Source organism: Leuciscus leuciscus (genome assembly GCF_965113295.1).
Source record: "Leuciscus leuciscus genome assembly, chromosome: 13".
Classification (NCBI taxonomy): domain Eukaryota; kingdom Metazoa; phylum Chordata; class Actinopteri; order Cypriniformes; family Leuciscidae; genus Leuciscus; species Leuciscus leuciscus.
The window spans coordinates 21376055-21392743 of record NC_138737.1 but is presented as its reverse complement, the minus strand read 5'-3'; the positions used below and the strand labels follow the sequence as shown (position 1 = coordinate 21392743).

The 16689-nt window shown below is 38.6% G+C and overlaps 1 protein-coding gene across 1 annotated transcript in view; it reads left to right on the top strand.

Annotated features, from left to right (window-relative positions):
• LOC309512107 (uncharacterized protein) overlaps nt 1–14936 on the top strand; it is a 30081-nt gene extending 15145 nt beyond the window's left edge. Inside the window, exons 2-6 of the mRNA XM_082187534.1 lie at nt 11774–11869; nt 12919–13034; nt 13326–13418; nt 13627–13698; nt 13833–14936. Coding sequence (XP_082043660.1) covers nt 11774–11869; nt 12919–13034; nt 13326–13418; nt 13627–13698; nt 13833–13933 — 478 coding nt within the window. The 3' untranslated portion in view covers nt 13934–14936. The remainder of the gene's footprint in view (nt 1–11773; nt 11870–12918; nt 13035–13325; nt 13419–13626; nt 13699–13832) is intronic.
• The last annotated feature ends 1753 nt before the right edge of the window (nt 14937–16689 follow it).

Genomic DNA, 16689 nt, shown 5'->3' with positions numbered 1-16689 from the left:
AGATTTCTTCGGATGCCCTTTGGCATTAATTCAGCCAGCGAGGTCTTTCAGCGTGCTATGGAACAGATCTTCGCTGGCTACCCGTGCGCAGTCATAGTTGATGACATCATTGTGGGGGGCAACGGCGAGCAGGAACACGATGTAAATTTGAAGAAAGTGTTAGACCGTGCTCGTGAAGTGAACTTGAGACTGAATCCTGAAAAGTGCAAATTCCGCCTAAATGAGGTGAGCTATGTTGGACATATTTTCACAAGCAAGGGACTACAACCTGACCCTGCTAAAACAAAAGCAATCACAGAAATGCTGCCGCCAGACAATGTTACTGCACTGCAGCGCTTCCTGGGTATGATCAACTATTTAGGAAAATTCATACCAAACCTCAGCGAGTTGTCTGCACCCCTGCGTGAGCTGACCTGTAAAAACACAGAGTGGTGCTGGTTTAAACAGCATCAGGATGCTTTCGAAGATCTGAAGCACAGGATTTCCAGTCCACCTACCTTGAAATACTATGACGTCCAGAAACCCGTCACACTCACCTGTGATGCTTCCCAGTTTGGACTCGGAGCTGCGTGTCTTCAAGAAGATGCACCTGTCGCGTACGCTTCTCGCACTCTGACGCAAACAGAAGTACGTTACGCACAGATTGAAAAAGAGCTTCTGGCTGTGGTATTCGCGTGCACCAAATTCAATGACTACATATATGGTAAACAAATTCACATCGAAACGGACCACCAGCCATTGGTAACCATCCTTAACAAGCCTATCCACACAGCTCCAGCAAGGCTTCAACGCATGATGCTACGATTGCAGAAATACAACTTCACAATCGCATACAAGAAAGGAAAACATATGTTCGTCGCTGACACATTGTCACGTTCCCCAAGAGACTCACCAGACGAACACACTGATGACAGAGCTGACTTCGAGGTCATGTCAATTCAACACATCTCATCTTCCAGACTGAAATAGCTTCAAACTCACACAACACAAGATCCGACCCTTCAACGGCTCTGCAGTATTATCAAGTCAGGATGGCCCTCTAGCCAATCAAAGCTGCCAGCAGAAATTCGTGAGTATTTTCCGTTCAGGGATGAGCTCACAGTCGATGAAGATGTGCTCATGAAGGGGTCGAGAACAGTTGTTCCAGAATCATTGCGCGGCGAGTATATCACTATAATTCACAGAGGACACCCCGGCCTTGATGCAACTAAACGCAGGGCCCGAGGCATTGTGTTCTGGCCTTCTCTTACCAAAGACATTGAAAAGGAGGTACTGTCGTGCTCCGTCTGTAATAGTATGAAGCCCCATCAACAAAAAGAGCCTCTTCACTTACACGATATCCCTGAACTTCCGTGGTCAAGTGTGGCTACAGATATCTTTGAGTGGAATGGTCAACACTATCTCGTACTAGTTGACTCCTTTTCAGGATGGTTTGAAATTGATCTGCTTCGTGACCTGTCCTCCAGTACAGTGATTACAAAACTCAAAAGGCACTTTGCAGTTCATGGGAGTCCACACAAAGTCTTTTCAGACAATGGTACCCAATTTTCAAGCCAACGGTTCAAAGAATTTGCTGCTGCCTGGGATTTTATACACACCACCAGTAGCCCTGAGTATCCACAAGCTAATGGGCTAGCCGAGAGGGCAGTGCGGAGTGCAAAACATCTAATGGAGAAATCCAAAAGGGATGGCTCGGATGTGTTTCAAAACTTGCTCAACCTCAGAAATGTTCCACGCGATGAGACATTGGGTTCGCCAGCGGAGAGATTAATGTCGAGGCAGACGCGCACAACTCTGCCAATCAGCAAGTCCATTCTGGTGCCAGCCTCAAAGGACAACGTTGCTGTTAAGACTCAACTCTCAAAAAAGAGACACTGTCAAAAGAGATACTAGGACAAGTCCAGCAGAGCTCTCCGGCCACTCATACAAGGTGAGATAGTGAGACTTGCAACTTCTACAGGCCATAACAGAATCGGACTCGTCAAACAGCTCTGTGATGAACCAAGGTCATATCTTGTGGAGACTGAAGGAAAAGAATACAGACGAAACCGAAAACATATCCTTCCTGTCGCGGAGCCACAACCACAACGGTTCGAGCACAGCGATGTGACATCTCCCTTTGTCCAGACCCCCTCTGTTGAATCTAAGCACAAATACTCCACTCCAAGTGAAGTCAAAGAACAATGCACCCCACAAGGAGCCGAGAAGAAGCCGCTGAATGAACATTCAACAAGAATTCCTTCCACAGTTCCATATGTGACCAGAGCAGGTCGCCTTTTGCAAACCAAACCCTAAATACATGGAATGAAAAAAAAAAAAAAGACAGAGGAAACAGTTTAGTTTAGTAACAAAATGTTCAATTTGTAAATGTTGAGGTTATTTTGAAAAAAAAGAGGTTAAGTGTAAAAATACTTTTTACTCTCAGCTTAACTAATCTGTTAAATGTGTTGCTTATAAAGATAAAGGCTTTGAGTTAACTTACAATTTAAGGAACTTCATAGGGAACTTTTCGTTAAGGAATATCTGTCACAATTAAAGAAGGAGGATGTAGAACAGAGTGCTCTGTAGCTTTAAATCCAACAGACTAAGTTGTAAAAGCTGGTTTCTACGCATGCGCGAGTATGTGTTACGGTGATGAAGTTATATGCTTGTATGTTGAACTTCTGCATCTCCTCTAGTAAAGTTATATGTTGTTAAATGAACCTTTGCCTTGCCGCTCGTCATTCAACACTATGTAACCTTTAGCTTGATGACGCCTTGATTTCGTGGAATAATGGGAGTTGTTGTCTCCACCTCTACAGCCAGTGGAGAATATGACGGGTCTCGGGCAGAAATCATCTCATGGATGACCAGTAATGTATTAAAGATATTAAAGTAATGAAGGAAAGCCGTTGGAGCGGAATGAGCCACTGGAGCGATTGCTAATGAGAGACAAGCACAACATCAAATAGTTGCTCACCTATATAATAAAACATATAATATATTAAAGGGTCTTTGGTATTCCAAGGTTTCTACAAAATAAAACCGGAAATTGAGGGTAACAGGGGTATGATGTCATTGATAGGCAACGCACAAACATGGTCAGTATCCTGGTTAAAACTGCTTATTTCTCTTGATTTAAAGGACAAGTTCGGTATTTTACACTTAAAGCCCTGTTTACAGATCATTTCTGATGAAATAGAATGGTTAAGATAAAAATTTGGACACATGCTGCTGTCCTAATCTGTTTAATCTTAACCGTTCTATTTCATCAGAAACGATCTATAAACAGGGCTTTAAGTATAAAATACAGAACTTGTCCTTTAAACATTCTTAGAAACATTTGGGATAATGTAATTGCACAAATCAACAAGATACTGTATATAACATTGTTCTAGTAGATATTTTAATCCAAAAATCTTATATCGTGTGCCTTTAATGTTGGTTAATAAAAATAGAGTTTTTCATTGTTTGTTCAGGTGCATTAACTAATGTTAACAAATACCCCTTTTGGTTTTAAAAGTGTATTAATAAATGTTGTAATGAACATCAACTAATAAATGCTGTAGAATATTGTTCATTGCTAGTTCAGTGCTAGTGCTCTAAGCGATGTCACACATTTTTTAGGCCAATTTTTTTTTTGTCCCATACAGCAAACATCTCCTCACTATCCGCTAGCTGCCTGTCCCCTGAACACACTGTAAAAAAACGCGATCTCTGTAGACAGCCCCCAGGCTCCACAAATGGCAAGAAAAACAAACTGGCCCAGCCTGGGCCACGAAACATAACAAACAGTGTTCCAGCCAATAACCGACAAGAATGAATTGGGGGTGGGGTTTGGGGGGTTAGTGCACGTGCACATGAAGGGGGATGTGGGGATTGGAGGAGAGAGAAGCATGAAGAGGGAAGTTAGCTAGAGGAGAAATGTCCTAACAACGACTAACGTTAAAATTGTATATTCTTGTGAATTTTGATATGCCCAACACACAAATATATTGCATATTACAGTTACATTAAATTATCGAAGTTGAAAATAGATCGATTGTATATATGAATAATCAATTACAACGAATTATAATTCCTCATTCATATATCAATAGTCTTATTTCAGATCGATTTATATGAGATAACCCTTAATGGAAATTAATGTAATTATCAAACAGTTGTTTGTCCAGCAAACGGCCGTAAGATTAACCTATCAACTTCTCAATAAAGTTATCACTTCTTATAATTTCAGGAAAAATAGCTTCTGGCCGTGAAACCATTCTCCTGTCCTTATAAAATGTAGGTTACTGAAAAGTAACAAATCGTAAAGCTTGTAGCTAGGATCAACAAATCATTGACTTTATAATATGAGCAGACAGACAGAATCAATCAAGGATATATTGGATTTTAATAATAAAACTAATATTAGTTTTGCGACACTTTATGGCCCTTTTGAGGATAACCAGATACATGACACCACATCCCCCAGCCTTGCAAAGTTTCTGCATTCCAAACCCCCTATCTCTCTATGCACCAAAGAGATAACGAAACTCTATGCGACATTCCAGACTGAGAAGTCACCACACATACACGCACAAATGTCCTTTGTATGTAACTCAGATGTTCTGAATTAGCGAATCATGATTTTCATACACAACCTCTTTTGTCAGAGGAGAAGACAAGAGCTTCTGTTTTGACCGCCTTAGGGTTAATTCCCTAGTGCTGAAACCTCCCGCAGCACCGCGTGACTTTACACCACACACACACACACACACACACACACACACACACACACACACACACACACACACACATACATACACAAACTTTGAATATTAAACTTAGAATATAAGCATGTCATTTTTCCTATACTCCTGGGTGTTTTCCTAGGTTATATTCACTTCGTTTATGACGTTTATCTGAAGGAACGAACCTTAAATGTGTGTAATTCTGCATATCTCATGTAACGTTGTATTACTATAATCTCCAAATGACGTGTTTCATATCTCTGTAATCCTCTCTACCTGAGGGAGGTGAATTTCGATGACCAATTGCAGTCATTTGTATCGTTTGACACATTTCATGTCTTGAGCAAATCTTCTCAAATTCGATCTCAATCATGACTCATTCGAGTGGGCGTGTCTAACCGGACAAAGGAAAACCTTCCGCTCGAAATGCGCTAAGATGATTCGTCCTCCACTCAAAAGGAGGCGTACACGGGACACTGTTAAAAGTCTGAACCTTCAGTTTACACACCCTCTCAGCCCTCATCTTCTCTTCTCCCTCCTTCGGAAACTCTGGAAACCCAAGTCCGGACCGGCTTCGGCCTGCTTCTCTTCTCTTTATTTCTTTGTATGTTTTTCTATAAGTCTAGTTTCGTTTTCCTATTCGCCTCTGTTCATTCACAAGCTGAATGAACTTAGCCTGAATCATTCCCGGCAACTTCACCTCAAAGAAAGAGACTCGTTGAACCTCCCGCGCTCGCGCTCGCCCGGAAGACACAGCACGCGCACGCCTCCCCTCAGACGACTCACGCTGCTCTTAAAGACACACGCAGGACTCTGCCTTCCTTCCTCATACAAAGAGAACCATATGCAAGTATCGATTATTGAATTGAACTTTTAATGTGATTTCTTTGTTGTCTCTCAAGGGTTACTGTCTGTGATTTTTGCCATAGCCTACTGCGATCTCTGATCGCAGATTTTTGCTTTCACTTCCGATCTCATCTCTCCTCCTTCTCTCTCTCTCTCTCATCCTCTCTCTCATCCTTTTCTGTCATTCTATCTTTCTCTAATTCTCATCATTTTATTCTCTCTCACACGTTATTTCTTATGTTCTTGTTTGTTTAAATGTTTGTTTGTTTTATTGTTTGCATTTTTACGTACGTTTGTAGCTCATGTAATCTCTAGTCTTGACATTTATTAAAACTTATTCATACTTTGACTGTCTCTGTATTTGAAAATCCATCTTTATAAAGTCAATGAAAATGCCAAAAGATCTAAGCTACACGCTCGATATTATAGACTGCTTTGAGTAGTTTTAATTCATAAACCCAGAAAGTTTTATGTTCACGGCCAGAAGATAAATTTTCTTGGAGTTTGTAAACGGGATACCCCTTCTTGACTGTGATAATCTTACATTTATTCGCTGGACGAATGACTGATGACTAGACCAGTTACAGAACAAGGTAATCTCGATAATTGATCAAGTAAATGTATATGCGATTTATGAATTATGACCATGAGTTATGATTATTAATAATTCCAAATTCCCTATATCCTTGAGCTAATTCGCATTGACCCAGAGTCATATATACAGTTTACGTTACAGCATACTACGATTCACACAGAGTAAATAAATGTATTTACAACAGAAACAAACAGTAAAAACAATACAAGACAAAACGGATAACAGATGAGAGAGAGAGGATGAAAGGGTGAGCGAGAGAAAGTGAAAGTAAAATCTGCGATCAGAGAGAGATCACAGTATGGCAAAAATCACAGACTATGTAACCTTTGAGAGAGACAACAAGAAATCAAATCACATTAAAAGTTCCATAAAACTATACTTGCAAAATGGTTCTCTTTGTTGCTGAAGAACGCAGAGTCGTGCTCGTGTGTGTGTCCTTAAGAGCAGCGTGCGTGTTCCATCGTGTCTTCTGGGGAGAGCAGACTCGCAGGAAGATTTAAAGGTTCACCGAACGTGAAGTTACCAACGAAACAATTCAGAGTTCATCTCCCTCGTGGAGACCATGATACAAGACCATGATTCTATTTGAGACATTAATTAGGAGAAACACTTCCAAGTTACAAATCAGAAAATCATGACTATGGCATGAAAGGGCTAACCAAACATGCAGGCCTTAATACATCATCTTAGGTTCTGAATCATTCTGAATTAAATGTAAGGTAAGTTTTGTGTGTTCGGAATGTCTATAGAAAGTTCCGTTATCTCTTTGGTGCAGAGAGAAAGGGGGTTAGGAATTCCTTGAAACTTTGCAAAGCTAGGGGGATGTGGTGTCGTGTTGTTCTGGTTATCCTCCAAGGTGCAATAAAGTGTCGCGAAAGACCATTTGTTGCAGACAGGGGCGTAGCAGCCTTTATAAAAGTGGGGGGGACAAAAGCTGTATGGTGATGATACCCCCTATGTTGGGTGGACCTCTGTCCTTCTAGGGGGGTTCGGGGGCATGCTCCCCCGGAAGATTTGTTTTTTTTTGCATTTTAAGGTTAAATGCATAAATCTGCTGCACTTTGAGAGCTCAAAATTAAGAGCTTTAACCGGATTCAACCCATGAACTATGCACATTGAACAAAGAAAAAGCATTGACTTGTACCTAAAGAGGGCTCAAACATCTTTTTAGTTATGATAGCCTAGACTATCAGTCTACATTACATTATCACTGGTGTTTTAGAATGCCAAACAGTTATTAGGAATAATTATACAAATCATTATTATATTATTATATGACGTAAAATCATAGCCTATAAATGTCTATACTTTATAAATGAAAATGAATATTTCAAAAGTATATTTTATATTACACTATAGTATAGGGAAATTACAATACTTTTGTCCTAATTTCTTCACTTGCAAGAAATAAACCCTTGAGTGGTTTTTAACGCCAGATCACCAGCTGATCGGTGAGCAAAGTGCGCACTTTTCTTTGTATCACGCAGCACAAACAGACTGGCTAATTAGTTAAGGTCTTGTTCTGTTTTAGAAAGGAACAAACAACAAAGCCATATCACGGTTTCAATTTTAGTTTGTTGGCAAAATATAACGCTAGAGACCTTTATGTTTGGCTATAAATTTGACATCTCATATGTGTTGGGAAAATGGAGAAGAGCGAGTTCGGCAAAAGGCGGATTCGAACTCTGGTCGAACGCGTCAAAAGCTGCTTTCAAGCACCTCACGATCTCATTGTCATCATCAGACAGCCAAAAAACTGATCATGATGCTTTTTTTGTGTACAAATAAATTATTGTTAACATAATGTGTTTGTGTGTTTGTAAAAAGGATGTAATCGTCCTCTCCTTTTTTTCTGGGGTGCATTTTACTCCAGACGGCCAAACAGCAAAGGGACTAAACGAACGAAAATTCGCAAGAGCAACAAGAGATTTGAAGCTCATGCAGACACACCCAAGAGATGATTCGCGCTGTGATTGGCTGAATGTTAGTTCACTCAAGTCTAAGTAACAAATCAGAGAACACGGGCGGAAATATTGACGCTGGGTCAAAATAAATGCGGGGGACAGAATCCCGTGTTTCTAAAAGTGCGGGGGACGTGTCCCCCCCGTCCCCCCCGGTTGCTACGCCCCTGGTTGCAGACTAGCTGGAGCCAACACAAATGATTTGCATTCGGGGGTTCAGAGTGTGAAAGCAAGAAGGAATGTGCATTTGTGTTCAGATTCAACGAGCCATGATTCATTCATTCAGAACCAAATGAAATGAATGATCTGCTCATCCGCTACAACCTTTAACTGATGTTAACAAATTAACCTTATTGTAAATTTTTACGAAGCAATCCATCTCTGCGAGTCCATATAGTGGATTGGCCCCTTAAAGTTGATGCTTCAAAAACCACACAAAGTGAACATGACGGTAAATGCTAAACTAATAGGTGAAAGAAAAATAAACCTTTCGATGGTGAACAAGAATAGTGATTAGTTGTAGTACAACACATTAACCAGTTTGTTTGCCCATAAATTCTTTAAGATATTAGGTTAAACTTATTTGGTTTGCTGTCCACCTGATGAGAGGCTCGATGAAGCAGCTTCAACTCGAGCTCTGATATACCCCCAGGTAGGCCAACAAATTTAGATTTTAATAATGTATTAGTAAATGTTGAAATAACATTACGTTTCTCAGGTAGGCCTACATTAAGAGTAGTATTCAAGTAAGAAATTATACAGTTCTTGAAATACACCTCTGGTGCAACTCAGACACATCATCAGTGATGTATCCTGGGTTCATTGGGTGTTTCGGGTCTCACAACATCATACACCCTTGTCCAGGCGACCCAGCCAGGGTTGATCATCAGACCCTGGCTTGTGTCTGAGTAGCTTGTATGATCCACGGATAGCCCCGCTTGATCCACAGCCATCTTGACGCCTTTTCGGCAGCATCCGTGATGTTCTTGACGGCTTTCCTGATGTGCAGTTCCTTCACTCCAAGCACCTTGAGGGCCCTGATGAGTGACTGGCCGACAAATCCTCTGCACCCGACCTTGATGGGATTGCATCGGGTCCTTCACCCCCTGTTTCGGCATTCGCCTGCCAGTTCCTCGTACTTTGCCCTCTTCCTCTCAAAAGCCTCCTCCATCCGGTCTTCCCAGGGAACAGGAAACTCCAGCAGGACAACTTGCCTTGTTATTTCTGACACCAGGACAATATCTGGCCTGAGCGTGGTCACTGCAATGTTTTCTGGGAATTTTTTTGCTGTTTCCCTAGGTCAACTTTCAGCTGCCAGTTCTGTGCTGTTGCGAGCAGCACCACTGATTGCTTCTCCCCGGCTTTAACAAAGACGATGTTCTGTCTTGCTGGTTGCTGGTGTCTACTGCAGGCGATCCCAGTGCTGATGACCTCTGCAATGACCCTCAATACTTGGTTGTGACGCCAACGGTAGCGCCCATCTCACAGTGCTTTGGAGCAGCAGCTCCCAGTGGAAGAGATTGGATGTACTGGGAAGGACATCATAGACAGACTGAACCAGGAATTTGATCGGATGTGGCTCAGATTTCCACAATTCTGTCCACGATATCTTCCAGTCTGCCGCCTGCTCCCGCATCCCTACTGTCCTACTGCAGCGGGCTTCTTCCACCCCAGCTCGGACCTCATCTTGGATCAGCCTTTCCTTTCCCTGGGCCTTGTTAAAGCGAAGTCTTGGATTGCTCCCGAGTCCTGCCCGTCCAGATGCCACTGCCCCCACCAGCTCACTGTGTCGCAGCCGTGACTCAGCCTGGTCTACTGCCTCTTGGTCTTTCCACTTCCTGCTGGTTCTGACCTTTATGCCTGCCGAAAAGACCTTGATGTCACTGGAGTCTCTGTAAAGTAGCACCTCTCTTGATCGGGTTACCATAAACTCTTCCTTCAGACTGCTGAAGGGCAGTTTTAGCTTGTTCCTCCTCCCGTACAAGGCGATGTCACTGAAGCTTCGGGGTCGGTAGTCAGGTAGACGAGACCAGACAAGGGAGTGCAGGAGAAGTGTTTCTTTATAGGGAGTGCTGATGATGAGGTGATGGCTGATGGTGTGCAGGTGGGAAACATGAGGGATGCTGGGAAGTGAAGTGCGGTATAGGTGACAGAGCTGGTGACCGTGACACATCTAGTGATATGTGTAAGGACTCAACTGACCAAAAAACAAATCAAACGAGTGAACTGACCAAAAAATAACTACTGGAGTATACGTCAAAACATGTACAAGTTCACATTTCATTTCATTCCTCAATTATTTTTATGAATACTTATCTGAGCACCTTTGAATGTATCTCCCTTCACACGCAGTGAGGCAGGAGAAAACCTCAGACGCCTGTAACTCTCTGTCTGCAAGTTCAGGATATGGTTCATTTGAATCAAGAGACCGCAAGGACAGCTTAGTTTTCCGCTTCTCTGATAATGTTGAGCAGCCCTTTGAGGATGAGAATGAAGCTTCAGCTCAGAATAAGAGCAGTGTGGTGGACAGTGAAAATTATGATCATAAATACACAGACGAGGACCTTATAATGAATGATTAGAATTACACTTACATAGTTTAAACACAAATTACTTTTACACGGATAAAAGATCTGAATTGTGAAAACAGAATACAAGATGCAATTTGTCATCTTTTAAAAGGCAAAGGTTTGCCTTTCTTGTAATGTTCTTCCATTCCCTCATTTCATGTCAGAATTCCTTTAACAGCCATTTCAGGATAGTATTTGGGAATGTGTAGTGTTGTGTGTTGAGAACAAACTAATGTTCAGTGAAAACACAAAACACAGAGATTTTCCCTTGTTTTCTTCTTTGAGTAATGTCTAAACATTGGAATTTTCAGATCAAACTGAGATTTTGTAGTGTCTGGTGAGTTGTCATCATATTTTTTGGTTGTATCTAAAGGAGATTAAGTAATTCTATAATTCTAGTGACTACACAAGACACTACTGTAATATAATGTACCTGTAAGTTCATGTACTTTGATGTATCAAGTAAAATGCTTGAAATACACGAAAGAGCATGAATGTTGATCATATGTTTTTGAGCTGCTAAATATTTATTCTAAAGCATCATGACTTTTAGGCTTTCAAAACATGACTGTACACTTAAAAGTAAATGTGGGTAGTTGTTATTTTTGATCTGACCTTTGTTGGTGGAAGCTAATTTGAGTTGGTCATGTTAAATCATATTTTTGACTTCTAATTAGATGAAGCATGTTTTAGGTTTGATTTTACATTTAGACAGTGTACTTGGTCTTTACTTTATATTAAGTGTATTTACTAACATTTAAATACATATGATACAATGCACTTATTGTGTACATATACATGTTTTACAATACTTATATATGATATAAATACCTGCATGAAATTACAGTGTAATGCATTAATTTCTATCTATAATTACACTATTGACCCATCCCTTCCACATTAACCCACTTTTAAACCATATCATCAATAGAAGTAAAAGTGTTTTGCAATACAACATAAACAAAATAACATTGTACCTAATAATATTTTTTTATGTAACTTTGTGGTTAAAACATAAGTATATTCTTTTGTAGATATTTTTGTTTTCATGTTCATGTGTGTCATGCATACTTCTTCCTGCTTAACCAGAAGGTCTACTATGTCACATGAGAAGGAACTTTGTTTTTTTCTGTTTGCGTTTCCGTCTACTCAGAAGAGTGATGGGAATTGTGCCATTAATGTCAGGTAAGACATTTTATATTAACAAATACAAAATGTCATATGTAAAATACGTATTTTATAAAATATGAGCATTGGTATCCTTCCGTCTATGAGTACCTGTTTATCTACAGTAATAGCTATAGTTTTTATGTCTGTGTTAACACTATTATTAATGAAAATGTAATGTGGAAGTGATTTAATGTAGTTGCACTACAAATTCACTGTGTTGGTAGTTAACAGGCTGTTGCTGTACATTAATTAAATAAACTAAAGAGTTTGTTGTATGAAATTAATCCTCAGTTTTGAGTTATGATACAGTATAGTATGTGTCATGTTAGGTGCATTTTGGCAGTTACTGTATATGTTTTCTATGAAATAATAAAGTTTTCATTATTCAGGCTGAACAACTTTGTATGTTGGAGTCCTAAACCTTCCCTTAGTCATTCTTAACTGTTTTTGGTTGTTCCTGGTTACGATTCCTAGTTTGTTGAGTTCAATAATGCCTGTATATTGTCTTTATTCATTTCTGGTCTTAAGCCGGTTCATATGTAGTGATTTAATCCTGTTAAGCGGTTCTTAGTATTATATGCCTATTGCATTGTAAAGAGCTAACACTTTATAATGTGTGTTACAATTAATATTGTGATCAATCTATTAATGAACAGTCATGTACAGAACTTTCTCAAGGTCTTACTCTGTATCTTTTGATATGAAAAAGTAAAAGTCAAATATATGTTTAATGATATTTTATATATATATATATATATATATATATATATATATATATATATATATATATATATATATATATATATATATATATATTTGTTAACACAGTATTATATATCTGCATAAATAATTTAGAAACACAGAATGAAATTCAATATGCGTAGTAATCACCTTAGAAAATAGCAAATCAGATTTAAGAGATTACTATGCACTTTATCTATATTTTGATATATATACTGTATACTTCCATGCACTACTTGGATGAGAAATCAGTGATAAGCTCCAAAATCTCAAAAAAGCCAAATTTATTTGTATCTTTCACAATACACATTGTTTCAAAACAGAAATAATCAAAGGAGCTGGATCACAGAGATGGAGAATGTGGACATGATGGCAGAGAACACTGATGATAATGTGCCACAAAACAATATCAGACAGAGCATGGACGATCCTCCTAATTGTGAGTCATACAATACATGAAAGTTCATAACATAATGACAATGTACTTCTCTGATTATTTTGTGGTCTCCTTATTTTTTAGAATTATTATTATTTTTATTTTTTTTGTGCAAATAAGAGAAGCCAGTATCTTTAACACTTTAATAAAAGCCAATAGACAGTACAAATAGTTTACAAGTTTCTGAACAAACCTTTTTCTTATGTAATGGACATTATACAGCCAGAGCAGAAGTTTATACAAGAGTGAAATATTGTCTTTCATCGGTCCCGTGTCTCTTCTTCTTCTCTATAGTCCTTCTTGATGAAACATCAGTGGAAATAACATATGCCAGTATGTCAGATGACTTAAAGATTTTACATCCTGCATGTTCAAGAACTGAATCTGGTGCGTATGACATTGTAAATGGTATTAAGTAATTAACAGTAATTATACTCAAAGTGTTGTGTTCTGTGGTGAGTGAATGTGTAGTCCTTCATCTGAGTTACTCAATGAATATGTTGAAAGGCATATTTTTAAAACATCATTGACACAAGCAATAAATACTTTCACAATTTGCATTCAGTAAAATGTTTGTAATCAACAATTTCCACAGAGAACAAAAATGAAAACCAAAAACAGAAGAAATTCAGTGCAGAATGGGATGTGAGGATTTCTGACGATATGTGTGAGTTTCAACTGAAAATGAAAAAAACATCACTTAAGTACACTGAGTATAAAGTGTATCATGCATTAGATTTATTACTCAAAATTAGTAATGAAGACAAAAAATGCTAATCTGAACGTGTTTTTCCTCCACAGTACATAGAAATGACTCTATCAGCTCATGTGACTCAGGATATGTTTCAAGAAAATGCACAGGCAGTTCAGTTTTCCATGAAAATGATGAGGAGAACAAGTAAAAAAAAAAGTCAACTTCAGTTAAGACCAGCAGCACAGACAGACTTGGTCAATTGAAACTTTATTATTTGAATGAGTTACTGATGATTGTTTTGGCTTTGTTTTTGCAAGGCTGTTTTTTTTTTTTTTTATGGGTTTTTTTCTCTTGTGAGTGTCTGAAAAATTGCTGCTGTAATCCTGAATCCTGTCCTGGCTGTGGATTCTTATCCCTGGTTTGGACTGGCGAGCCATCCAATCGTTTCATACCTGGAAACAGAGTTTTCTGATTGGGTAGGACAGAACTGCATACATTGCGGTTTTCAAGTTTTCCTGGATTTCCCTGAAGACAGGGAATGGGAGATTTTTTTTTTTTTTTTTTTTTTCTTAATGGACTGAACTGCATTCATTATTGATGAACATTCCTACTCAGTAATTTTTTGGAATGTGAAAACAAGACATTGAACTTGAAATTGAGAAACTGGGGTTGAATTTCAGAAATTAGCTGCATTCCAGAGGTCTGAGTGGTTAATTGTTTTTATTCTTTCTTACTATCATCTTTGCTCATTTTTGCTTCAGTGAGTTGATCCAAATCTTCTGATTCTGGTCCATAGTTTTGCTTTTATAGCGACAGTAACTGAGACGAGTGCTACCCACCGTGTGCTACATATGTGATATTCATCCATTAGGCCTAACTTATTTGTGAAAAGGAATACATTGCAATGACTAAAGTCAAGGCTTAGCTCATGAAAATGATTCTGTTATATGTGTTATGTGCTTGTAGTTAACTTATAGTTACCATATACAGGCAACTGAAATGAAACATTGCTAGAGAGTGCAATGTGGATCATGCTGGATAACACCTGCAGTGTTAGAATATAAGCGAGTGGAAGAGTCAATTTAAAAGCCGACTTGTTGTAACTTCCTAGTTGTGATATAATACTTTACGTTTTTGTCCACTGAATAAAACTGTCCAAGCAAATGTCCAAGTTTGAAGATTTTTAAAATAAAAAAATAAATGTTCTTGAACAGCTTTTGTGTTTTATACTGTACTTTATCAAATATAATGCATTTTGTAATGTTAAAATTTAACTTTAAGGTCATAAAATAATTTTCTGTGTAAAAGTCATTATAATGACTATTATTTAATATATAATACTATTTAACATTAAAACACTACTGCAGTGGGTAAGTGCCGGAGTAAAGCCAGAAGGAAAAATTATGTTCAAGATCAAGATTGTCCTCTTTTAGAAACAATCTTCTTTTTAAATGATAGTATTTTGCAACATTTACACCTTATGAGATAAAGGAGATTTTAAAGGCTTTATTGTGCAATTATGTAACCACATTCAAAAGTTTTTTAAACAAAATAAAAATGCATAAATTAAAATGAATACCTGTGAGTCTTTGTGCACTGTTTTAATTAGCCTAATCCAGCAAGTATATTATCAATAATAACAGTAGGCTAATAATGAATTATGTATTCAGAGACTAGTACACCACATAATTTACAGCGCAAAAGACATGCCAATATTTGGCCATTCTTAGCTGTAAACTAATTAAATCAGCACAAAGCATTGATTCACTAAACAGCACGGTATAAATGATTTCCTAAATAAATATTTTGAATCTGTTCCTCCTAAAAGTACAGTAAAAAAACACAAAAGCTACGAGTTATTAAGCGGGTTTGCAGAAGCCCCGCCCAACAATGACACTCTGCAAGCAGCATTGGAATGTCATTTGGAATGTGACGTCACAGTATATGCATGTATAAAAAGGCTCACTTTGCTCAATCTCCATCACTTGCTGTTGCTTTTGTGATTTTTCACTTTGCAATTCTTAACTTATTCACAATTCTTACAGCCTAGTAAACCAATTTAAAATGGTAGGCCTACTTAGTTTACTGGGGCTAACTGCTTTACTTCAGAGAGAAAGGAAAGTCATGAAGACCAATCAAGGACAAGATGGAAATGTGGGCCAGAAAGATGTACCACCCAATTGACATCAATCTGTGGACGACCATCGTGGAGACGGGACCCTGAATTTCTCTCGGCTGCTGAGGAACCCATCACAACATCGGTGGCTGCTGTGATTTGCATGTCAGTTAATATACAGTACATGTCTGAGTCATCAGTGTCTATTTTTATTAAGAAATATCCCCAAGTGCATGTGCCATAAATTACTTATAAGCCTGGGGATGGTTTTTGGGTGGAAGTGGGATGACGGTCACAACATTATGTATTCTATTACATATTTTAAGCAATCTAATCCACCACTGGATCAATTAAAGCGAACATAGCCTCTCTGATTTCAAATGAACTCACAGTTTTATATGTCCTTTGAGCTAATTGTGTGTATTGTTGATTAAATCAGTCTTGCTCGCTTGTTCTCTCTCTTCCTCACACATTCACACACTCTGCCATAATTAATGCTCCCATTCTCCAGGGGTCTCTCACTGCTTGAGGTGGGCTAAAAATAGTTTGGGTCATTCAAGTCTAGACTTAACTCCCACCCTCATGAGTGCACACGAGCTACGCATTTCCTTAAAAGTGTGAAACCACTCCTGCCATGTTACAATTCTTAAATGTATTGCACATTTTTAAAATCACAATCTCAAAAAAGTGTCTCTCCCTTTTAGCTCACACTGTAACAATGCTTCCCTGATACTGATACTTAGCAACAGTCTCCAAGACAACAAATTTCAGCCCTCTCCTCCTCGTCTTGTTTTACTTTGCCTCTCTTTTTCTTCATTATTATAAGATTTTGTTTAGCTATAAGGGTT